At 35.6% G+C, this 25,037-nt stretch overlaps 1 protein-coding gene across 4 annotated transcripts in view; it reads left to right on the top strand.

Moving 5' to 3' along the window:
* The window catches only part of LOC103555466 (E3 ubiquitin-protein ligase ARIH1), a 188,513-nt gene that overhangs the window by 19,849 nt on the left and 143,627 nt on the right, over nt 1-25,037 (top strand). Inside the window, exon 2 of one of the 4 annotated variants that reach the window (XM_070575532.1) lies at nt 10,150-10,217. The exons of the other annotated variants lie outside the window; for them this stretch is intronic. Within the exon in view, the coding sequence (XP_070431633.1) occupies nt 10,150-10,217 (68 nt within the window). The remainder of the gene's footprint in view (nt 1-10,149; nt 10,218-25,037) is intronic. 4 annotated transcript variants of the gene reach the window in all.

The following is a 25,037-nucleotide window of genomic DNA, read 5'->3' as shown; positions in this document are numbered from 1 at the left end:
CTTGCGTAATGTTTGTTGCATACCAGAGTAAACACAATTTTTAAAGAAAATTTTATTGAGGTCCTAATAGTTTATAACATTGTGAAACTTCAACTGTACATTATTATTTGTCAGTCACCGTATAAATGTGCCCCTCTACCCCTTATGCCCACCTCCTAACCCCGTTCTGCTCTGGTAACTGGTCATCTGTTCTCTTTGTCCATGTGTTAGTTTATCTTCCACATGTGGGTGAAATCATATGGTGCTTGTCTTTCTGTGGCTTACTTTGCTTAACATAATACCCTCAAGGTCCATCCATGTTGTTGCAAATGGGACAATTTCGTCTTTTTATGGCTGAGTAGTAGTCCATTGTATATATATACCACATCTTCTTTATCCAACCATCAGTTGATGGGTACTTGGGTGGCTTCCATGTCTTGGCTAGTGTGAATAATGTTGCAGTCAGCATAGGGGTGTTGATTTCAAGTTCTTTGGATAAATACCAAAGAGTTGTGGGATATCTGGGCCGTACAGCTTTTCTCTTTTTAATTGTTTGAGAAATCTCTGTACTGTTTTCCATAGTGGCTGTACCAGTTTGCATTCCCACCAGTAGTGTATAAGGTTCCCTTTTCTCCACATCCCCTCCAACGTTTGTTGTTTTTTATCTTAGTGATTATAGCCATTCTAATGGATGTAAGGTGATATCTCATTGTTGTTTTGATTTGCATTTCCCTGATGATTAGTGAAGTTGAGCTTCTTCTCATGTGCCTGTTGGCCATCTGTGTATCATCTTTGGAAAAATGTCTGGTCATTTCCTCTGCCCATTTTTTGATCGGGTTGTTTTTTTTGTTGTTGAGTTATGGGAGTTCTTTATATACTTTGGAGATTAGCCGCTTGTTGGATATATGATTTGCAAATATTTTCTCCCACTTGGTGGGTTGTCTTTTTGTTTTGTTCCTGGTTTCCTTTGCCTTGCAGAAGCTCTTTAGTCTGATGAAGTTACACTTGTTTATTTTTTCTTTTGTTTACCTTGCCTGAGTAGACATGGTAATTGAAAAGATCCTTCTAAGACTGGTGTTACAGAGTGTACTGCCTATATTTTCTTCAAGGAGTTTTATGGTTTCAGGTCTTACCTTAAAGTCTTTGGTCCATTTGAGTTAATTTTTGTGTATGGTGAAAGATAATGGTCTACCTTCATTCTTTTGTTTGTGACTGTCCCGTTTTCCCAATACCTTTTGTTAAAGAGACTTTTGCCATTGTATGTTCTTAGCTCCTTTGTCAAAGATTAGCTGTCGGTAGATGTGTGGTTTTATTTTTGGGCTTTCAGTTCTGTTCCATTGATCTGTGTGTCTGTTTTTGTACCAGTACCATGCCCTTTTGATCACTATAGCTTTATAGTATATTTTGAAGTCAGAAATTGTGATGCCTCCAGCTTTGTTCTTTTTTCTCAGGATCACTTTAGCTCTTCGGGGTCTTTTGTTGCCCCTATAAATTTTAGTATTCTTTGTTCTATTTCTGTGAAGAATGTCATTGGGATTCTGATTGGAATTACATTGAGTCTGTAGATTGCTTTAAGTAGTATGGACATTTTAATTATATTTATTCTTCCAATTGATGTGCATGGAATATCTTTCCATTTCTTTATGTCATCATTGATTTCTTTCAATTATGTCTTAAAGTTTTCTTTGTATAGGTCTTTCACCTCCTTGGTTAAATTTATTCCTAGATATTTTATTCTTTTTGTTGCCATTATAAATGGGATTGTATCTCTTTCTATTAGTTCATTATTAGAGTATAGAAATGCAACTGATTTTTGTAAGTTGATTTTGTACCCTGCAACTTTGCTGTAATTGTTGATTATTTCTAATAGTTTTCTGATGGATTCTTTAGGGTTTTCTATATATAAAATCATGTCTGCAGACAGAGTTTTACTTCTTCATTGCCTATTTGAATTCCTTTTATTTCTTTTTCTTGTCTATTGCTCTGGCCAAAACCTCCAATACTGTGTTAAGAGTGGTGAGAGTGGGCACCCTGTCCTGTTCCTGTTCTCAGAGGGATGGCTTTCAGTTTTTTCCCACTGAGTATGATGTTGGCTGTGGGTTTGTCATATATGACCTTTATTATGTTGAGGTACTTTCCTTCTATGCCCATTTTATTGAGAGTTTGTTATCATAAGTGGATGTTGGATCTTGTCAAATGCTTTCTCTTTATCTATTGAGATGATCATGTGGTTTTTATTCCTCATTTTGTTAATGTGGTGTATCACATTGATTGATTTGCAGATGTGGAGCCATCGCTGCGTCTCTGGTATAAATTGCACTTGATAGTGATGTATGATCCTTTAAATGTATTGCTGTATTTGGTTTGCCAATATTTTGTTGAGGATTTTTGCATCTGTGTTCATCAGTGATATTGGCCTGTAATTTTCCTTTTTTGTGTTGTCCTCCTCTGGCTTTGGGATCAGGGTGATACTGGCCTTGTAAAATCTGCTGGGAAGTGTTCTGTCTTCACCTTTCTGGAATAGTTTGAGAAGGATAGGTATTAAATCTTCTTTGAATGTTTGGTGGGATTCTTCTGAGAAGCCCTCTGGTCCTGGATTTTTATTTTTCGGGAGGTTTTTGATTACTGTTTCAGTCTCTGTGCTTGTGATTGGTCTATTCAGATTCTCTATTTCTTCTTGATTCAGTTTTGGGAGGTGGTATGAGTCTAAGAATTTATCCATTTCTTCTAGATTGTCCAATTTGTTGGCATATGTTTTTTCATAGTATTCTCATATGATCCTTTGTAGTTCTGTAATTTCTCCTCTTTCATTTCTAATTTTATTGATTTGAGCCTTCTCTCTTTTTTGCTAGTGAGTCTGGCTAAGGGTTTGTCAATTTTGTTTGTCTTCTCAAAGAACCAGTTCTCAGTTTCATTGATCCTTTCTGCTGTTTTTTTGTTTCAATTTCATTTGTTTCTGCTCTAATGTTTATTATTTCCCTCCTTTTGCTGACTTTGGGCTTTGTTCTTCTTTTTCTAATTCTGTTAGGTGTAGTATTTAAGATTGCTTATTTGAGATTTTTCTTGTTTGTTAAGGTGAGCCTGTATTGCTATGAATTTCTCTAAGGTCTTAGGACTGCTTTTGCTGTATCCCATGTGAGTTGATATGGTATATTTTCATTTTCATTTGTTTCCAGATATTTTTTGATTTCTCCCTTGATTTCTCCTTTGATTTCTTCGATGATCCATTGGTTGTTCAGTAGCATGTTGTTTGGTCTACACATATTTGTCACTTTCGCAGCTTTTTTCTTGTACTTGATGTGTAGTTTCATAGCATTATGGTCGGAAAAGATGCTTGATATGATTTCAGTCTTAAATTTATTGTGTCTTGTTGTATTTCCCAACCTGTGGTCTATCCTTGAGTATATTCCATGTGTACTTGAGAAGAATGTGTGTTCTGCTGTTTTTGGATGGAATGTTCTATTAATCTATTAAGTCCATCTGGCTTGGTTTTTTGTTTAATTCCACTATGTTCTTGTTGACTTTCTGGATGATCTGGCCATCGATGTAAGTGAGATGTTACGGTCCTCTACTGTTATTGCATTGTTGTTAATGTCTCCTTTTAGATTGGTTAATAGTTGCTTTATGTACTTTGGTGCTCCTGTGTTGGGTGTGTATATATTTATGAGTGTAATGTCTTAGAAGTTGTGTGTCTGTTTTATCATTGTATACTGCCCCTCTTTTCTCTCATTGCCTGTTTTATCTTGAAGTCTACTTTGTCTGATATAAGTATGGCAACACCTGCCTTCTTTTGTTTGCCCTTAGCTTGGAGTATCATCTTCCATCCCTTCACTCGGAGCTTCTGTTTGTCTTTAGAGCTGAGGTGTGTTTCCTGGAGGCAGGATATTGTTGGATCTTGTTTTTTAATCCATCCCACCAACTTTGTCTTTAGATTGGAGAATTCGATCCCTTTACATTTAGAGCGATTGTTGATGTATGAGGGCTTAATGCTGCCATTTTAGGTCTCGTTTCCCATTTGTTCTTTGTTTCCCTTGTTTCTTGTCCTGCGTATTTGGACTGCCATTTCAGTTTGTAGTTCTCCGTGATGGTTTTTTCAGTTTTCTCTTTATTTATCATTTGTGTCTCTGTTCTGATTATTTGTTTAGTGGTTACCATGAGGTTTGTATAAAAAATCTCATAGATAGTCCATTTTCTGATAGCCTCTTATTTCCTTAGTCTAAGCCAATTCCATCCCTTTCCTCTACCCCTTCTAAGTTGTTCTTGTCACAGCTTATTTCATCTTGTGTTGTGCGTTTGTGGTTAAAATGACGAGATTAGAATTATTTTTGATGTTTTCTTTCCCGTTATCTTTAATGTTATATTGTTTGCTAACCTGTTCTGATAGAGAGCTGCAGTTTTCTGATTTTGTCTGCCTGTTTATCTCCTTTCTCAAGGCTTTGTAAACCCTTTTTCTTTTTCCTTTTTTTTCCTTCCAGGTGTGAGGGCCTTCTTGATCAGTTCTTGTGGGATATGGGGTCTTGTGGCGATGAACTCCCTCAGGTTGTGCTTATCTGGGAGAGTTTTTATTTCTCTATCATATCTGAAGGATATTTTTGCTGGATAGAGTATTCTTGGCTGAAAGTTTCTGTCTTTCAGAATTTTGAATATATCGTTCCACCCTCTCCTAGCCTGTAGGGGCTCCTTTGTAAGTTATTTTCTTCTGCCTTGCTGCCCTTAATATTTTTTCTTTGTCCTTGACTGTTGCCAGTTTTACTACTGTATGCCTTGGAGAAGGTCTTTTTACATTGATATAATTAGGATATATAGCTTCTTTTTTATTTCTAGCTCCTTCCTCAGGTTTGGGAAGTTCTCAGGTTATTATTTCTCTGAACAAGTTTTATGCTCCATTCTCCCACTCTTCTCCCTCTGGAATTCTATAATCCTTACGTTGCATTTGCTGATGGAGTTGGATATTTCTCAGAGAGTTTCTTTATTTGTTTCTAGTCTTAGTTCTCTCTCCTCCTCCATGTGAAACATTTCTATATTTTCTCCTCCAGACTGTTAATTCTGTCCTCAATAATGTCAGCTCTGTCATTCAGGGAGTCCAGATTTTTCTTTATCTCATCCATTGTGTTTTTCATCTCCAGTATTTCTGATTGATCTTTCTTAATAGTTCCAATTTCTTTTGTGAGGAATTCTCTCTGTTCATTAATTTTAGCCTGACTTCATTGAACTATCTGTATTTTCTTGTAACTCATTGAGTTTTTTTATGATAGTTATTTTGAATTCTCCGTCATTTAGATTGTAAATTTCTGTGCCTTCAGGGTTGATTTCTGCGCACTTGTCATTTTCCTTCTGGTCTGGAATATATATTAATGTATTTCTTCATGTGTTTGATGGCATAGATTTATGCTTTTGCGTAGTGATAGTACCTCGTCACAGATTCCACCTGCTGCCACTGTGGGGCGGGGCAGTCAGGAGCTGTGTACTCTGAGCCCTGGCTTCTGTGCCTGTCTTTTGGAATCTGTGGTGATAGGGCCCCTCTACGATTGCCAATTTGCTTTCTTACAGCTGCTGCTTTTTTAATGTATGTGGGGGCTCTCTGGGTGACTGGCTGAGCTGGATCACCTGGCATGGGGGAGGGCCGTTTTCTTTCATGTGCGATCCCAGAGATGTTCTTTCTCTGCCCTGACTATCTGCTCTCCTGGGGTGCTGGCTTGATGAAGATACTCCTGCAACAGCTTAGCTTCCTTTTGGGGGGAGTGTCCCATGGGCTTGTAGGGAACTTGGAGAGAGAAGGCATTCTTGTGGAGAGTCACCCCTCCCTCCTCTTCTCAGAGCCATGCATGGTCCCGTGCCCTGGATTCCTCCTGGAGAGGGAGGGGAGATCCTCTTACCTCCTTCCGTTCCCCCTCCCCCCCCCCCCAGGGTGTCCACTACCTCCTCCTTCCGACATATGGCTGTTGTCTGGGTCTCTCAGATGTCTTTTGTGTTGTGTGAATGTTCTCTGTTGGTTTATGAATGTTCTTTTCCTTGTATCTTAGGGGGAGAGTCTAAGGGAGGAGCTCAGTCTGCTATCATACTGACGTACCTCCGGAAGGAGGTCGATGATTTCTAAATCTTGAAAACTTAAAACCTTTTTTCCTCATTCATATCTGTTCTCTAAATCTCTTCCACATTTTTCTTAAAAAGTAGAAGCCTGTGGAAAGCATGGTCCTTGCTTTTCAAGTAACACGCAACTGTGGATCTGAAGGAGAGGAATGTGGGTGCCACCTCAACACAGTTTTTTATTCCCATAAAGTCAGATTAACAAGGCTGAAAGGGATCTTAAAAATTATCCTAACTGACCATTTACCAAGTACTGCCTCCCTGTTAAGTGGTCTCTGAGCCTATTCTTAAACCTCTATAGTGACATACACCCCCACAGCTGCTTGTAGAAGTGAACACATTTCATATTTGAACAGCTCTGATTTCAAGTTCTTCCATATATTAATATCTGTTTCTGTAACTTTTTACTTGAACCTGCCTTATTCTAATCTCCTCGTGATAACCTTTCTGCAATTTTAAAGATGATTTTAACATAGTGGAGACTACCAATGCATTAAACTTTATTTAGGCTAATGTTTTTTTGTTTGTGTGGAATCCAGAAAAAGTTCCTGCTTTACTTCTTATGGATTGTTGATTAAGAAGATTATTATGCGCTGATATTTTGGATTCAGACCTTTGCATGTCTGCTCAAGCGAAGTTACATGAGGTAGAACACTAGGGCAGCGCATGTGCACCTTGTTCAGTTAAATAAATGTGGGACAAGGCAAAGATGTTTGTTAACACCCTCATTGCCAACAATGGCAGGTTTTGCAGTAACAAGTGAATAGGTAACATCTTGATGTTACTCTGTTATTAATAGTTTGGGGTTTTGAGCTCTGTGTATTTCCTCTCACTGCATTTAGAAAAATAAAAGCAGTTGCTACACAATGTTAACTAGTTAGGTCTGAGTAAAATGTTTTCGAGTATATTTTTTAAGCTTCTGGGTCTGTTTAAGTGAAGAATATCCTGAAGTTGCAATACAAACTTCTTATTTTTGTGAATCAGGATTTTCTTTGTTCTGTGTAACCAAAACAAAGTACGTAAGTAAGTTGTGTGCTGAGGCCAGTATGACTGAATTCTCCTCCATAACCTGTGATTTAAAAAAAACAAACAAAAAAACAGCTTTAGTATTCTAAGCATTTATTTCCTTAGTATTTCAAGTATTCTAGGCATGTGTATTCTTCGGTTAAAATTCAAAAAGTACAAAAGATAAAGTAAAAAATCTCGTATTTAAGTATCTTAACTACTACCTGGTTCCATCCCTCAGAGGCAATCGCTATTATTAATATCTCCATTCTTAATATTTCTCTCTTAAAAGTAGAACCTCCACCCTTCCCCTAACCCAATTTTTTCCCTTCTTTTAGGACCCTAACTATGATGTTATGGTTATTTTATGCATTTCCAAGGTTAATGGGTTGCTAAAAATAATGCTTCAGTTTAATTGGGAACAGTATATAGGTAGAATACTCGATAGCTTTTTACTAACAGATATTTTCTTCACTGCTACACTGTACTGGGGGAATACAGATACTGGACAACTCTTGAGGGAGGCGTGTATAAATAAATTATAATACAGTGATATGTACAACAGTAGAGTTACAAGGCTAGAGAAGGAATATTGAATGCTATTTTCTTAGAAGGACTGACAAATCCTGCTAGTGGAAGTGGATCTGAAGCTAGTTTTGAAAAATGAATAGAAGCTCACTAGGCAGATGGGGTTGTAGATGGTATTCCAGACAGAGGAAAGGAGGAATAGAATATACAGAGGCAGAAGCTATTAATGGATTGGTATGTTGAATGAACAATAAGGAATTGAATATTGCTAAAATTATTAGGAAGTAGTGTTCTAGGAACAGGCCAAACAGGTAGGCAGTTTATGAAAGGCTTTAGCTTAATGCTAAATGAAATGGCTTTATGCCCTACGGCCAAAAACTTTAAACTTTTAGATTAATATGGAACTAGTGTTTAGAAAGGCCAGTTTGCTGGCGGTATGGGAAATAAATGAGAATAGGAAGCAGGGATAGTAGTGAGAAGTCTATTACAGCAATCTGAGCAAGAAATATATGATGAGGTTAGTAAGGCTGGAATGGAGAGGAGGGAGAGATATTCAAGATAGTAGAAGGTAGAATCAGTGAGAATTGGTGAATTATTTTATTAGGAAGGAAAATACCTTAGTGGTTGGTTAAATCTTTGGCACCACGTAGACTAAGTTCAGTTCTAGCTTTGTCTTTTATTAGCTGTATAACTTTGTATCAGTTGTTTAATTTTAATAAATTCTCTTTCCTCATCTTTAACATGTATTATAATAGTGTAGTTGAAGCTTTAAGCAACCTTCATTTAACTAACTTCCTGGATTAATAGTTCCTCTCCATTCCCCCAGTTAAACAGCCCTATTTGATGTCCATGACAAGTTCTCAGCGTGTTGGCCTTCCTGGATAAGTAAAACTGAATGACAGAATTAACCAGTTACAGTAGACCTCATACTTTTTTATGCCATTTATATGAAATGTCCAGAATAGGCAAATCCATAGAGACAAAAAGTAGATCAGTGGTTGTCAGAGGCTGATTGGGGGAAGGGGAAAATGGGGAGTGACTGCTCATGGGTATGGGGTTTCTTTTTGGGATGATGAAATGTTCTAAAATTAATGGTTGACACAACTATGTGTCATAACTCTGAATATAATCAAAACCACTGAGGGGCCAGCCCCATGGCCGAGTGGTTAAGTTTGTGTGCTCCGCTTTGGCGGCCCAGGGTTTTGCTGGTTCGGATCCTGGGCGCGGACATGGTACCACTCATCAGGCCATGCTGAGGCGGCATCCCATATGCCACAACTAGAAGGACCCACACCTAAAATATAGAACTATGTACTAGGGGGACTTGGAGAGAAAAAGGGAAAAAAGAAAAGGAAGATTGGCAACAGTTGTTAGCTCAGGTGCCAATATTTAAAAACAAAAAACCCCCACTGAATTATGACTTTGTAAGTGAATTTTATGGCTTAGGAATTATATCTGAACAAAGTTGTAGAAAAAATCTAGTATGCACACCACATTCATAATTCCCCAGTTGTCTTTTATAGCTTTTCTTCTAGTCCAGGATTCAGTCAAGGATCATGCATTATATGTGATTATCATGTCTCCCTACCTCCTTATGTTTTTGAGGGATTATGATAAGAAATGTGTAAATGATTAGATCCCCTTGAAATAAAAGGGGAAACATTTCCCCTCAATTTTTCTTAAACATGTAGCATGAATCTACATTATTTTAGATGCTTACAAAATAAAATATTTGATTAAATTAAAATGGCTTTTACATGAATGTAAGATCAAGCTTAAGCGAAGCCAGCATTTTGAGATATTAAGGTGTTTTTTAAAAAGTAACTTTCAGAAGCTTCTTGAAGTGTAAATACTTGTTTGAATGGATTTGAGGTAACAGAAAGACTACATAGCTTTTAAAGATGTTGTTGGTTTTGTATATAAATGTTTTACTGTATCTTGGTACTTGGCTTAAATGGCACTATTATATGTTCTTTTAAGCCCCCAAAATTATCTTATCTAGGTGTGCTCGCAACCATTTTTACATAGATAGGAAAATGTAGAATGGTAAAATGCTGAAATAGGACTTTTATTTAATGATTCCAAGTATACTCTTATCACACAGACCTTAGCATTATGGTAGAAATTTTCAGTGTGTATCAAATTGCCATTTTAATTTTGGCATAGAAAGTCATCTTTGGATATCATAAATAGTTTCTTATGTATTAAAGAGCAACTTCTACTTGAAGAAATTGTGTGGCATGGTCACAGAAGTGCCTGCTGTATTTGTAACTGTCGATGGTATTAAAAATACTGATTATTTTGCTTGTTGCACTGGTACTATTTCTACTTGAAAAAAGGGAATAATATGGAAATCAAGAATAGTTTGTTTGGGTATGTGTATGGGAGGGTTGCAGACCTGAAGTTCAGGTATTTTATACTATAGAATATAGGTAGATATGTTTTCTTCTGGTTTTCCCCTCCCCTTTATATACCTTGATTTTAATTTTTATCAAATCTATCTGGCCTTTGCCGCTGTGGCCCATTGATCTGTCCATCTGTCTGTTACAGTGCATATTGGGTACTTCCAGAAGTATGAATTCAGTGATGCAAAGGACAGGCGGGCTGCAGCAGCAAAGGTAGGACAGAATCATTACAAAGACAAGTCATTAAACACACATGTGTGCGCACATATTCGCACCAAGTACTTCATTATTTAAGGGCACACCATTTATCTTGTAAATTTTTATGGAAAGCCTGTTCTGATGTGACAGATTTGACATATCTATTTATAAAGGGCACAGTTTTACTATTTTTTAAACCAGAAGCTTACTTGGCACTTAGGCAACAAAATAAATTGGCATTTGCCACTGTCTTTTATTAAAATGCTGAATAATCAAAGAAGTGATTAAATGGAGGATATTAATGATATTTGCTTGATTCATGGACCTGATTGATTTTCAGAAACTATGATGACAAAGGATCCCATTTGTAAAACTGTGGGAGGAAAAGCAGCAGGAAGGATAGATTGATCTGGCCATATGTGTATATTTATATGTTAATATTTATATATCCACTTCTGGAATATTTGATGGAAATAATGTAAGTCTTCCAGGTTTCTTATTAACTTCTGTAAGGAAACTTAAGGATTTCTGTTTAAATATTTGTACTATTTACTTAGATATTTGTATCCATTTACTTGCTAAATAATAGCAGTTATAGTAGCAATTCCTGGCTTCTTTCTTTCTTTTTTCAAATGCTAGGTTAGAATGGGAGAGCAATAGGATTTTTAAACTGTATCCTAAGACCTAAATCACAGGCAAGTTTTAAGAACTTTGGCAATACAGTGTAAACATGGAAGGCTTATGTATGATATGATAAAGTGTTAGATTGCTTATTTATATTGTAGTATTGGCTGTATAATATGGGGGGATAGCTGAGTGATACAGATATTGGCATCATTTTCTATGCTGTTATGCTTCCAAAAGAAAGGGACTGTGTTTTTCTAAATAGGTTAATTCGTGCTTCTCAAGACTTCCAAAATGAAAAGACAGATGAAAATTCCTGTTTGGTTTTCAGTGAAGGTTGCTGGTTTTTCAAAATGACTGTGAAACCTAAGATCTTAATTATGTGCAGCCTAAATTCTGGCCCAAAAGGCTGATGTTAGTAGTTAATACTTTAATAAACGCTATATACTATATTTGAGGAGATCTAGTTTACTCTAAGTTTCTTGATAGTGGAAATCTATTTTGAAGTGAAGCATCAGTGGTATACCGTAGTAGAGGTATTTTGAATTAATACTGTTAAAACAAGATGTTTTCTTGTGTTTAAGGTGGCTTTTGTTTTGGTCTTGGAAACCTTTTTGGTTAACTTTTTTTACTTTCGTATTTCATATTTAGCACCTTCTTTCAAATGTATTTTAGGTATTTCATGGTCTGAATAGATCATAAATCACTTTTTCCATTTTATAGTGTGGCAATATTAAAGTGAATATTAGTCATGCATCTATAATTACTTCAATATTGTCAGATCTGGCAGTCCAACTCAATATAAAGCAAAATAGTTCTAAAATTTTAGAGACCCAGGTTCTTTCTAATTCTGACTCTGCCACTATTGACATTTCAGAAGTAACTGCTACTTTTCGGTTTTCTCCTTTCTAAAATGCATATTCGTGGTACCTTTATAAAATTTGGTTAATCTGTGTCTTTATGAAAAGAGATTCTTAGTAAGGAGGTTAAGATGGGAACTGTTCAACTGGATCTAAATCATTGCTAAGTTTTGGGGTTTTTTTAAAGTAGTATTTTCTTATGTCAATAAACTTTAATCTACAATTGAAATGTTTTATTTTAGGAAAAAATAATGAATTATATTTGTGCTCTTTCCCACTTCCTGCTCCAATTCCACTTTATTCTGCAAGTTACCATTTTTTCCTTCAACAGCGTACTATGTGTTTAACAATTGTACAGTATTTTCTAATATGACCATATCAGTTTATGATTTTCCCTATTGTGGGACATTTTGTTCATTCTGTATTGTGTGTCTCCTTCCTTTCCATCCCTTCCTTTTCCTTTCTTGTTCTATCCTAACTTTGGAAGTGGGCTTGCTGGACTTTGGGTATAGAGATTTACAGTTTGTATAAATAAAACTTTTCAAAAAAGGTTATTGAGTTTATCTTTGCACCAACAGTGTATGAACTATCATTTTTTCTATGCTTGTGCTGATACTTTTAAGAATCTTAACATTTTTATTAGTCTGATAAAGAAAATATTACTTGATTGTTTTAACATTTCTCTGAATTGCCTTTTTGTATCCTTTGCACCTTTTCTTAATGAGTTCTTAATGTATGATAGTTATTGTAGCTCTTTTCTCCAATCTATTATTTGTTTTTAAAAAAACAGTAATACGTGGTATGTGGTAACAGATGAAAAAGTAGAGCTGTTATGTCTCCAGATGTTTGCATTTCTAACTTTAACTAATATACCTCTTTCCTTTCCATCACCTTTTGCCATAATCTCTTTCCTCTTCCTTTCTTTCCTTACCTTTGAGACTCCCATCTTATACCATCTATACTTTTATGTTATCATAACCCTTTCATCTTGTGATCATAACCAAGTCTTAATTTGCTCATAGCTTGATTTTTTTTAAAGTGACACCATTGAACAATGTTTTTATGGTTATATCATTCATTGACAGTCCAAGCAGTGTATTAGGATTATTATTACTATTTTTTTTTTGTACTAGGCCTAATGTCAAATGCTCTGGACCTTCCTGAGGACAATGCTTCTGGTATCAAGGTCATTTGGATTGTATTTATACTCATTCTGGAGCCCTCCATTCTGCTTTACTAATCAGGATGCCCTTCCCACTAACACTAAGCCTCTTGTATAGCTATTAGCCATGAACTTTGCATCACTGTATTCCTGGGTTGGAGCCTCTATTTCTTAGATCCGTGTCTTTTTCTTGATCTAATCTCATTTTGCTGGACTGTATCCTTAATTTAACTCCTACATAACTTTTCTTAGAATATTACTCATGGTGGCCCTGATAATGTCTTTAATTTGTCTTCGAATTTGGTTGCTAGATTCGCTAGCTGGAAAACTTGATAGTGGAATGTTTATGAAAGAGTTTGCTTTCTACACTCAACTGTCTAATACCACTCTGGTTCTTGCTTCTTTTTTTGTTCTTAAGTTTGTTTTTTTTTTAAGACTTTTTTCCCCCCTTAAGTTTCAGCTTTTTCTCTTTATTGTTGATGTTCTGAGGAGTTGAGAAAGTGTGAGTCTTTTGATTAATTGTGTTGGGCCCTTAGTGAACTCTTTCAACTGGAAGACTTGCGTCCTTTTAAAGCTTTGGGAAATTAACTTATAATACTGCTTTGGTAATTGCCTTCCCTCTGCTCTCTTTCTGGAATTCCTGTTAGTTAATTGTTAGAATCAATGGATAGTAGCTTAAATAAAAGCAATAGAAAAATTTTATAAGAAAGATTGGGGGGAGGCTGCATGTAGGAATGCTAAGTCTTCATCTTTCACAAGGAAGGTGATAGTATCTAAAATGGAAAGATAGTAACTATCTGAGCATAAGCATATTATTTAGGATAAATGTAAGTACCAGAAGAAATAGCTAAAAGAATTTAAAATGGTTGCCTCAGAGTGTTGGAAATCAGTAGCGACTTGAGATGTGGCAAAAATTATTGCTAAACCTTGATGTTATTATTAACTTCTAAAACTATGCACATACAGGAAATTTTTAAAAATTTAAAACAGTGATGAAGTGCAATCCCATTGTCAAAGGTCTACATTTAGTGATATTTTCACTCTTTAAAATCCCCTCAGCAAATATATATGGAAATGTTCTTAGTCCATGTGTTCATAATAAGCCTTTAAGAAGGGAAAAAGATTCCAGTTGTTTATGTCACGTTTCATTTTCGTCTCTTAATCGTTGAGCTGTGCATTTTGAGAAAAATTGGCAAGAGATGTACTAGAGATGTACATGGCCTGTTACTGCTTGGTTATAACTTTTTTTAAACGATACAGGAGTATTTTAGTGCCTATTTCAAAGTCATTTGGATTTATGACTACTTTTTGAGCTTTTGAAGAAATCTACAATGGCTTTTTCTTTAAATGGGGTTTTTCTTGCAAAATGGTTTGTGAGATACAAATTTACTTAAATAAAACTTCCACACTTTTTAAATAAAATAAGACTATGATTTTCAAATAATCTCACTTATGTTATACTCTTGTACCAAATTTTGTATACCATATATACATATATAAAGTATGAGTAAGTAACAAGTAGGCAGTGAATTGCTAATCAGAATTGTACCACTTAGTGATGGTATGAGTAAGTAACAAGTAGGCAGTGAATTGCTAATCAGAATTGTACCACTTAGTGATGGGTGTTTTGAATTGCTGTGGTTGGAATGGAAGGATATTAGTTAAAAGATAAGGTTTGAGAAAGTACGAGTTCAAATACTGTTAAAATTCGTTACTATTAAGTAGTAGTTGGGGATGTATATATATTTCTTTTTCTAAGTCCCTCCAGAGGAAGAGATAATCACTTACAAGACTTCTTAACAATGTTCACTTGACAGAACTAATTTAATTCTTGTATGCTTTGTTTTCATAGTTTGAAGATGGCTAGTGGTTGTGTTAAGTGAAGTGGATGGTACCTTGAAGTCACTCAGATGTTTGGTTTACTTCTTACTTTTTTAATCTGTAGGATTTTTCCTCCCTCAAGGAATAGCCAGTTAGGGCACCAAGACTCAAGAAAATCATGTCTGAATGGGGCCTGATGTAATGGTAAAGGTTTAATACTAGGGTTGTGTTTGTTGGAGGTGACTTGGCTGTTGATAAAGTAGATGCTAAAGCATATAGTGCTATTTAAAGTCTTGAGTTTGTTTTTCTGATATGAAATAGAAGTTTTATCTTACATATTTTTTCTACTGTTTATATAAATATGTCCCTTCCATCACCTGCCCCTTATGGTTTGCAGTTGAACTTTTACAGAATAAGTCAAATGATTATACACAGTGATAGTATCTTCCTTCCATTTACAGAAAGATTTTATTTATTTTATTAAATTCTAATTAAACTCTTGACATTCTCTAAAGGTGAAATCTTTGACTCTCCAAATTTGAGATGTCATAGAATGAAGTAATTTCCTTCATAAAATGCATGTATGAGGGCAAATAAAGAACAGCAAAGCCATTTGAGTGTTATTATTAATGGATAGTTGGCTAAGTGCGTTCATTAACAACTTTTGGTACATCAAGATTACATTTGTGGTTCAGATGCTTATCTCAGAAAAATTTCAAGTAAAGTATCATGGATCTACAGAATTATAGTGGATCAAAACTTATCAGTATTAAATTTTGTTTTAAATAATCTACAAGGGTAGAGAGTGAAAAGTGTGAAATTCTTGGTAAAGTACTCTTCCAGAAAATATCTTCAATGGGAAAGCCTCTCAAGAACCTTACCCTCGACAGTTTTCCTTTCTCTTTTACCTTCCTTTTCCTGAGAGTAGCTTAGAAGTAATATTCAGAACTGAAAACTTTTGAGGATTAGTGTTGTTTAGTTGTAAATTCTTTTTAAATGCATATATCTTTTAAGCCATATGGGAATTCTGTGATTGTCTTTCTCAGCCCTGCAAGTACCTCTCTGTATTGCTAGGCTAGAAAGCCACAACTTTTCTTGGGGTATTTTGCATTTAGGGTTTTGGATGTGAAATAGTTGCTGGCAGTTAGGTAAATGTGTGTGCAAGAGATTTGAAAGGAGTTCATCTTTCTTCCCTTTTCTGCTCCCCCTTTATTTTGTTGGGTTGCGTTATCAACAGATATTTGTGGCAAAGGCAGCAGCTAGACTGTTTTGTTGTGTACATCACCTAGCTTCATGGGTATCTTAGGCCATTTCCCCATACTGTTGTCATTGGATATTATCAGTTTTTAAGATCTTAGCCATTGTGGTAGGTTAAAAACATGCATTCTATTAAGGAGATTGAGTATTTTTTTTGTTTTTTCAGCCAATTATATTCTGTGAATTCATAAATTCTTCATTTTTTTGTTGGATTATTTGTCTTTGATGGATGAGTATGTTTGCTTATTTACCTTTTGTTGTCGGTGTTGGAGGTATTTCTTTCTGTAATAAATTTTTGTACTTTAGGGCTTTTGGGTTTCTAATATTACTTAAGAAGTCATTACAAAACAATAATCTATAAAATTTGGATCATGAGCAGCTCTCTTGAGTTCCTAGATTAAGCAAGATAGATACGATATAGAAACATGAGTCCTTTCTTGTCGGAAAATCATCAAACTGAGTTTTGAGATGAAGTCTATAATCTATTAATTGTTTCAGATCAAATTCTGAGATAAATAAGCTAGTCTTTGGATTCCTTTCTATGTATGTTAATTGGAATAAAAAACTTTTTTTTCTTGCTGTTGCATCTTAGACTACTCTTTTTGTATTATAAAACCCATTCATGAGGCCGGCTGAGTGGTTAAGTTCACGTGCTTTGCTTCGGTGGCCCTAGAATCCTAGGTGGGGACATGGCACCGCTCATCAAGCCATACTGAGGCAGTGTCCCACATAGCACTACCAGAAGGACCTACAACTAGAATATACAACTATGTAGTGGAGGCTTTGGGGAGAAGAAGGAGGGGGGAAAAAAAGAAGAAGAAGAAGATTGGCAACAGATATTAGCTCAGGTGCCAATCTTAAAAAAAAAAAATTAAGAACATCAATAAGAATAGGATGAAGAGACTTTATTTCAACCAAGAGCTTGAACTGACTCTCCATTAAACTAATTATAAATTTTGGTAGCACACATAGGTGGATTTCTCTCCTTTGACCAGACCCCATCCTAAAGCAATGAAATCAGAATCTTTGAGGGGGGTGCTACAGGCATAAACGTTTATAAACTTTCCCTAATATTCAGATCCTGTCAGCATGTTTTATCTTGGATCGAGTCATTTACCTCTCTAACCTCATCTGTAAAATGTAAGTATTGCTTACCTTGTATAAAGTATTGATGTGAGGATTAAATGAAATATAAAATGCCTGGCACCGAATAATTTCACATTTGTGCTCCTTTTGTTCAGCATTGCCTTTTTGACACTCGTACTTTTTCTTTTTTTTTAAAGATTTTATTTTTTCCTTTTTCTCCCCAAAGCCCCCGGTACATAGTTGTATATTCTTCGTTGTGGGTTCTTCTAGTTGTGGTATGTGGGACGCTGCCTCAGCGTGGTTTGATGAGCAGTGCCATGTCCGCGCCCAGGATTTGAACCAACGAAACACTGGGCTGCCTGCAGCGGAGCGCGCGAACTTAACCACTCGGCCACGGGGCCAGCCCCTTGACACTCGTACTTTTAATAGTCAGAATGCCATTATAGGTGCTCCAGTGCAGGTTAGATTACTTTTGTAATTTAATATTTCAATTTTATATTGTAATTTATATACAATAAAATTTATACTTTTGGGTGTACAATTCCATGAGTTTTGACAAATATCTAGAATTGTGTAACCACCACCACAGTTAACTTAGACAACAGTTGCATCTTTACGCTCTAAAAATTCCCTGCTTCTGCCCTATTTGTCCCCCTTGACCCCCCAACCATTTGTACACCATCCCTGTAGTTTTGCCTTTCTACTGTGTCATATAAATGGAATCATACAATATGCAGCCTTTTGAGGCTGGCTTCTTTCACTTAGTATTTGCATTTGAGATTCATTCATATTGTTGTATGTATTAATAGTTCTTTTTACTCCTGAGTACTATTTCATTGTGAGGATGCACCACAATTTCTTTATCCATTCCCCAGTTGTGGAACATTTGGACTATTTCCAGTTTTTGCTAGATATGCATAAAGCTGTTATAAACATTTTCATATAGGTTTTTAGGTGAACATAAGTTTTCATTTCACTTGGGTAAATTCCTAATGGTGAGATTTGGGGTTGTAGTAAATTATGTTTAACTTCATAAGAAACTGCTAAACTTCTTCCTATCGGTTCTACTGTTTGGCATTCCCACAGCAGTGTATGAGAATTCCAGTTGCACCACATAATCTGAAGCATTTGGGATTTCAGATTGGTTTCCCCCTCTCCCTCACACACATTCTAATAGGCATGTGGTGGTAACATTGTGGCTTCAGTTTGTGGGTCCAGAATAACTAATGATGTTGAGCATCTTTTCATTTGCTTTTTCATGTCTCTATAGATTTTCTTTGGTGAAGTGCCTGTTCAAATCTTGTGCCTATTTTTAAAATTGGGTTTTTGTTTTCTTGCAAGGTTTCAAGTGATTTTTGAAATATATATTCTAGATACGAATCCTTTGTCAGATACGTGATTTGCATATGTTTTCTCCCAGTCTTTGGCATGTCTCTCCATTTTCTTAACAGTATTTTTTTCGTTTTGGGGAATTCCAACTTATCAGTTTTTCTTAGGGATTGTACTCTTGATATCTTATGTAAGAACTATTTGCCTAACCCAAAGTCCCAAAGATTTTCTTCTAGTAGTTTTAGTCTTATGTTTTACTTTTAGGTGTGATCCATTTTGAATTTTACATAGTCTGAGGTATAGGTTAAAGTTGATTTTTTAAAAATATAGATGCCTTAATTATTCCAGCACTGTTTGTTGAAAAGACTGTTTTTCTGCATTGAATTGTTTTATACTTTTGTAAAAAATCACTTTTCCATATTTGGGTGGATCTATTTCTGGTTTCTGTTCTGTTCCTTTGATCTGTGTATCTATCCTTTTGCCAGTACTGTAGCTTTAATAGTTTATTTTGAAATCAAGTGATATTCTTTTCAGAATTATTTTGGCTGTTCTAGTTTCCTTGCTATTTCATGTAAGTTTCGAAATAATTTTGTCAGTATCTACCAAAAAATCTTAGTGGGATTTTGATTAGTATTGAGTTTAATCTGTAGATCAATTTGGGAAGAATTAATATTTTAACCACATTGAGTCTCCCAACCCATGAAGATAGTATAAGCCTTCATTTATTTAGGTCTTTTTTGTTTGCTTCATCAGTATTTTGCAGTTTTCAGCATACAGGTACTTCACATACTATGTTAAAGTTTTGCCTAAATAGTTCCTATTTTGGTGCCCTTATAAATGGTGCTTTAAAAATTTTTTTGTTTCCAGTTATTCATTGCTAGTATATAAAAATATGGGTGATTTATATATGTGTGTGTATATGTCTATATGTATATATAAACATGTATGTCTTGCTAAACTCATTTATTAGTTCTAGGAACTTTTTTGTAGATCCATGGAATTTTCTACATAGACGCTTGTGTCATCTGTGACTAGAGACAGTTTTATTGTTTGCTTTGTACTCTCTATGCCTTTTATTTATTTTTCCTGCTTTACTGGATTTGTAAGACTTCCAGTACACTGTTGAATAGGAGAGTGAAAATGACGTCCTTGCCTTGTTCCATATCTTAGGGGAAAAGCATATAGTCTTTCATCATTAAGTATGATGTTAGCTGTAATTTTTTTTAATAGATTACCAAGTCAAGGAAGTTCCTTCTATTCCTAATTTTCTGGGAGTTTTTATGAGCACTGGATGTTGAATTTTGCTAAATACTTTTTCTGCATCCTGTTAATATGATCCTGTGGTTTTTCTTCTTTAGGCTGTTAATATGATCAATTAACATTTATTAGTTTTTTGAATGTTTAATCAGCCTCGCAACACTGGGATAAATCCACTTTGTTGTAGTGAATTATCTTTTTTATATATTACTGGATTTGATTTCCTTACATTTTGTTGAGGATTTTTACATCTTTGTTCATGTGGTAGTTTCTTGTAATGTCTTTGTCTGATTTTGATACCAAGGAAGTGTTCCCTCCTCTTCTGTTTTCCAGAAGAGAAATTGTGTAGAGTTGATATTTTGGGATTCCTTAAGTGATTGGTAGAATTTACCAGTGAAACCATTTGGCTTGGGCCCTCTTCGTGGAAAGGTTTCAACTACTCATTTGGTTTGTTTCATAGATGTAGGAATATTCATGTTACCTGTTTCTTCTTCAGTGAATTTTAGTAGTTTATATCTTTTAAGGAACTTGGTCGGTTTCATCTAAGTTGTGAATTAATGGGCAAAGAGTTATTTGTAGTATTCTTTTACTATCCTTTTAGAGTCTATAAGATCTGTACTGATATTTCACTCCTTGATTTCTAATGTTGGCCATTTGTGTCTATCTTTTTAATGTTTATTAGTCTTTACTAAAGTTCTTTTGATCTTTAGTACCAGCTTTTGATTTCATTTGTTTTCTCTTGTTTTTCTGTTTTCAATTTCATTGAAATTGACTTCTGCTCTTTATTTCTTTCTGCTTGCTTTGGGTTTAGTTTCCTTTTTTATAAAAGCATTTGTGACCATTCTTTGTTTCTTAATAAGCATTTAATGCAACAAATTTCCCCTTAAACAATGTTAGCTACATCCTGCAAATTTTATGTTGTATTTTCATTTTTTTCAGTTCAAGATGTTTTCTAATTTTCTTCAAGACTTCCTCTTTGACCCTTGGGTTATTTTGTAGGTGATTTAATTTACAGATAGTCTGTCTGCTTGTTCAGTGGACTGCTGAGAGAGGAGTGTTGAAATCTCCAAGTATAATTCTGGGTTTGTTTATTTTTCTTTTAGTTCCTTCAGTTTTTGCTTTGTGTATTATGAGGCTTTGTTGTTAGGTAAATAATTTAAACATAATTTAAGGCTATGTTTTCTTGGTGAATTGACCTTTTTACCATTGTGAGATTTTTCTTTTATCACTAGTAGTTTTTCTTGTTCTGAAGTTTACTTTATCTGATAGAAATATAACCACTGCAGCTTTCATTTGATTAGTGCTTTGCATGATATATCTTTTCCCATCCTTTTACTTTTAGTCTCTATATATCTTTACATTGAAAAATGAATTGTTGTGGCCGGCCCCGTGGCTGAGTGGTTAAGTTTGCATGCTCCGCTTCGGCTGCCCAGGGTTTCGCCGGTTTGGATCCTGTGCGCGGACATGGCACTGCTCATCAGGCCATGCTGAGGCGGCGTCCCATATGCCACAACTTGAAGGACCCACAAGTAAAAAAATATATACAACTGTGTACCCAGGGGCTTTGGGGAGAAGAGGAAAAAATAAAAGAAAAAAGAAAAAAAAGGATTGTTAATAGACAACATATAGTTTTGCCTTTAAAAAAAAACTAAGCTGTCTCTTTCTTTTTATTTTCATTTAGCAGCATAAAGAATTGACATAACATTATATTAGTTTCAGGTATACAGCATAATGATTCAATATTTGTATAGCTGTCTCTGTCTTTTAAACGGCTTTCTTTTTTTATTATTTGCATTTAATGTCATTATTAAGGTGGTTGGATTTAGGTCTTTTAAATTCATTTCTCTTTGTTCCTCCTTTTCTGCCTTCTTCTGGATAGAAATTTTTAAAATATTCCACTTTATATATGTATTGGCTTTTATAGCCATTATCTCTTGGTCTTTTTTTTAATGGTTGCCCTAGAGATTATAATATAAATATTTAACTTCACATTCTACTTAGAATTAATATTTTACCACTCCAAGTTAAGCATAGAAGCCTTACAACTATATGGATGACTTTTCCCCCAGTTCCTTTATGTTGCAGTTGTCATAAGTGTTATAGCTATCCCTGGTGGACTAGTGGTTAAGAGTCAGCACTCTCATTGCCACAGCTGGGGTTCATTTCCCAGTCAGGGAGCCACACCACGTGTGTGTTGGTTGTCATACTGTGGTGGCTGTGTGTTGTGATGCTGAAAACTATGCCACCGGTTTTTCTAATACCTGCAGGGTCTCTCATGGTGGGCCCGTTTCAGCAGAGCTTCCATACTAGGCAGATAGGAAGAAAGACCTGGCCACCCACTTCTGAAAACATTGACTATGAAAACCTTATAAATAGTAATGTAGCATGGGCTAATACAGCGCTGGAAGTTAAGAGGATGTCACGGAAAAATGGGCAGGGTTCTGTTCTGCTGTACACGGGGTCACTAGAAGGTCAGAATTGACTCCATGGCACTAACAACAAATGTGTTATATCTGTATACATTCAACCCTTCACAACACTAGCAACGTATGTGTTACATCTATATACATTTAACCCTTTCCCTCGTCATGACATGTTATAATTTTTGGTTTCAGCAATTTTATATGTTTTCAAGAACATAAGAGAAGAAAAAATAGTCTGTAATATTTACCCATTTACCATTTCTGTTCTTCCTTCTTTCCTGAAGTTCCAAGTTCCCCGCTGGTATCATTTCTCTTCCACCTGAAGAACTTCTTTTAGCATTTCCTTTAGAGCAATTTGGCTGACAGTGAGTTCTTTTACTTTTCTTTTTTCTGAGAATATCTTTGTCTCCATTCCTGAACCGTACTTTCACTGAATATAGAATTCTAGGCTGACAGCTTTTGATATTATCCCAGAAGGCCCTGAGAGACTGCTCTTTTTCTAAAAAAATATTTCTTCTGTTGTTATGATTGGAAAATTTTCTATTGATATATCTTTAAGTTCACTGAGTCTTCTGTCATCTTCTTTGGTATTGAGCCCATCCAGTGAACTTTGTGTTTTTTAGTTCTAAAATGTCCATTAGGTTCTTTTTTATAATTTATGTTTCTTTCCTAAGAATTTCTTTCATTCATTTTAAGATGTTCATACTTACCTAATGGATCATGTTTTTAATAGCTGCTTTAAAAGTCTTTGTCTGATCATTCTAATATCTGGGTCATTTTTGGGTTGGCATCTATTAATTGTCTTTTTTCTTAACAGTTGGTCAGAATTTTTTTTGTTGTTCTTGCTATGTCTGGTAATTTTGGATTCTATCCCAGACATTTGGAATATTATTTTGTGAGATTCTGTGTCCCGTTAAAATCCTTAAGAGAGTAGTGAGGATTTTGTATTTGTTTTAGTAAGTGAGTCAACCCAGTTAGGTTATAACTCCAAATTCTTTCTCCCTTTATATAGGCAGTGGTTCCATTTTCTATTCAGTTTTCAAAGACTTTGCTATGTTAAGTTTGCCCCTCCCATTCCCACTTAGGTTGATCTAGGCCTTGGGCAGTGATTTACAGCATAGCTCTGTTCTGAAAGCTTCTCCTATACTTCTTTGGCTGTGTTCCGCACGTGCACAGCTTGCAGGTGAGCCCAGGACTTGGTTCATGCACAGAATTAGGAATCTACTTATCCATCTCTCTCATTGAAGTGATTTCCCTTATACTCTCTGGCTCCCAGAGATCCTTTCTTCATTTCTCTAGCCAGAAGCATGGAGTTCTTTCAGTTTTAGTTTCCTGCCTGTCGTGCCTTGAGGTGAAGTGGCAAGAGAAAAAAAGAAAAGAAAATTATAGGGATTCCCTCATAACTCTTCTTTTCACAACAGGGGCCCTCTTTCTGATTCCTTTATTCAGAGTGATGAGTTTTCTCTTGTGGTTTTCTGGGATCACTCTGTAGCAGTTTAGTTTCATGGCTGGGACTGGCCTTGAGACAGGGCCCAGAGAAACAAGAGAAAAAGAAAAAAACTCTTATTTTTCAGGACCCTTTTGCCCTAGTTGTCTAACTAAAAACGTGTACTTCTCTCAGCTTTTGCTGATCCTGCCTACTACAACAGTTTTCCCTAATTGACCCACCCTTGGGTCAAAGCCAGGAAATAAAGGAAAAGATCAAACAGGATACCCACCACTACCTTATTTGTTGTTCTTCACTTTCCTCCCTAATATTCCTGCTGTTAGTTAATTTTCGGAGTACTCTGTTGTGTTCTGTCCAGTTTTTAATTGCAATAAGTAGGAGAGAGAAATGCTACAGTGAGGTTATTGCTTCATCTTGGCCAGGACCAGAAGCCGGATTGTTTTGTTTTTAAATAAGTCAACATTATTGATGTATAACTTTTATATGACTCAGTGTGCCCATTTTTAAGTGTATAGTTTTTGATAAATGTTTTCCCTCATATAACTAGCCGTCACATTCAAGAAGTAGAATATTTTCAGCCCTCAGAAATCTCCCTTGTTCCTCTTAGCTGTCTGCCATCCCCTCCTCATCCTGCCCTGAATTACCCTTTGGTGGAGGATGCGAAGGATATTTGGACATGACTAAATGAGATCCTTAATTTTCCTTTAGGTTCTACTACATAGAATGATCCAAGGAATATTAGATCCAGATTGTTCTAAGCTAGAATTCACAACTATTCCACTTAATTAGCTGCATGATATTGGGTAACTTTTGTAACCTTTTGCAACCCAGTCATAGTATGGAAAGTAAGTATATTTACCTTACAGAGTGCTTTGAGAATTAAATGAGGTATATAAGGTATACAGGGGCCTGGCATACAGTAGATGCACAGTAAATACTATTCCCCCATCAGCTTTCTGCATATGCAGTGCACATAAATGACTTGAGTCAGTTGCACTGAAATAGTAACCTGAATATATTTATTTAGTTAGTATTATGAAATATCCCCTGCCCCATAGATAGCATAGAGCTCTGGCATAGATATTTTGGCATTATCATGCCAGTGTGGTTTAGACAGATTTTTTCAGTAATATCCTATTGGGTAAAACCTTGGAGTATGTACCTCTAGTATTGTATACATATTATTAAACAAACGTATATACGTACACAGAAACTTTTGAAGGATGAGCTAAAAAATAGAAAAGAAGTCATGTTTTCTTTACCCTGGGGGACTGCTGGTCTGATTTTCTGAATCCCTTTGATGATTAACGCCCCTTTGGGGAGGCCCTGCCCCAAACCTATTAAATAAAAATATGGGAGTGGAGCCTGAGAATCTGTGTTTTAACAGACCTTTCCATAGTAATTTTTGATAAACCAATAACAAGTTTGGGAACCTTTGGATGGACCCAATTTTTGATACTGGAACTCAATAAAACACAGAAAAGACACTGGCACCATCAAGTCAGAGAGGACATTTCCCGTCCTCTTCCTTTTTTCTCTTTGCAAGTTGAGACTTTTACCAATTCTTGG

The sequence above is a fragment of the Equus przewalskii genome, chromosome 1 (assembly GCF_037783145.1).
Source record: "Equus przewalskii isolate Varuska chromosome 1, EquPr2, whole genome shotgun sequence".
Classification (NCBI taxonomy): domain Eukaryota; kingdom Metazoa; phylum Chordata; class Mammalia; order Perissodactyla; family Equidae; genus Equus; species Equus przewalskii.
This window is presented reverse-complemented; position numbering and strand designations above follow the sequence as displayed.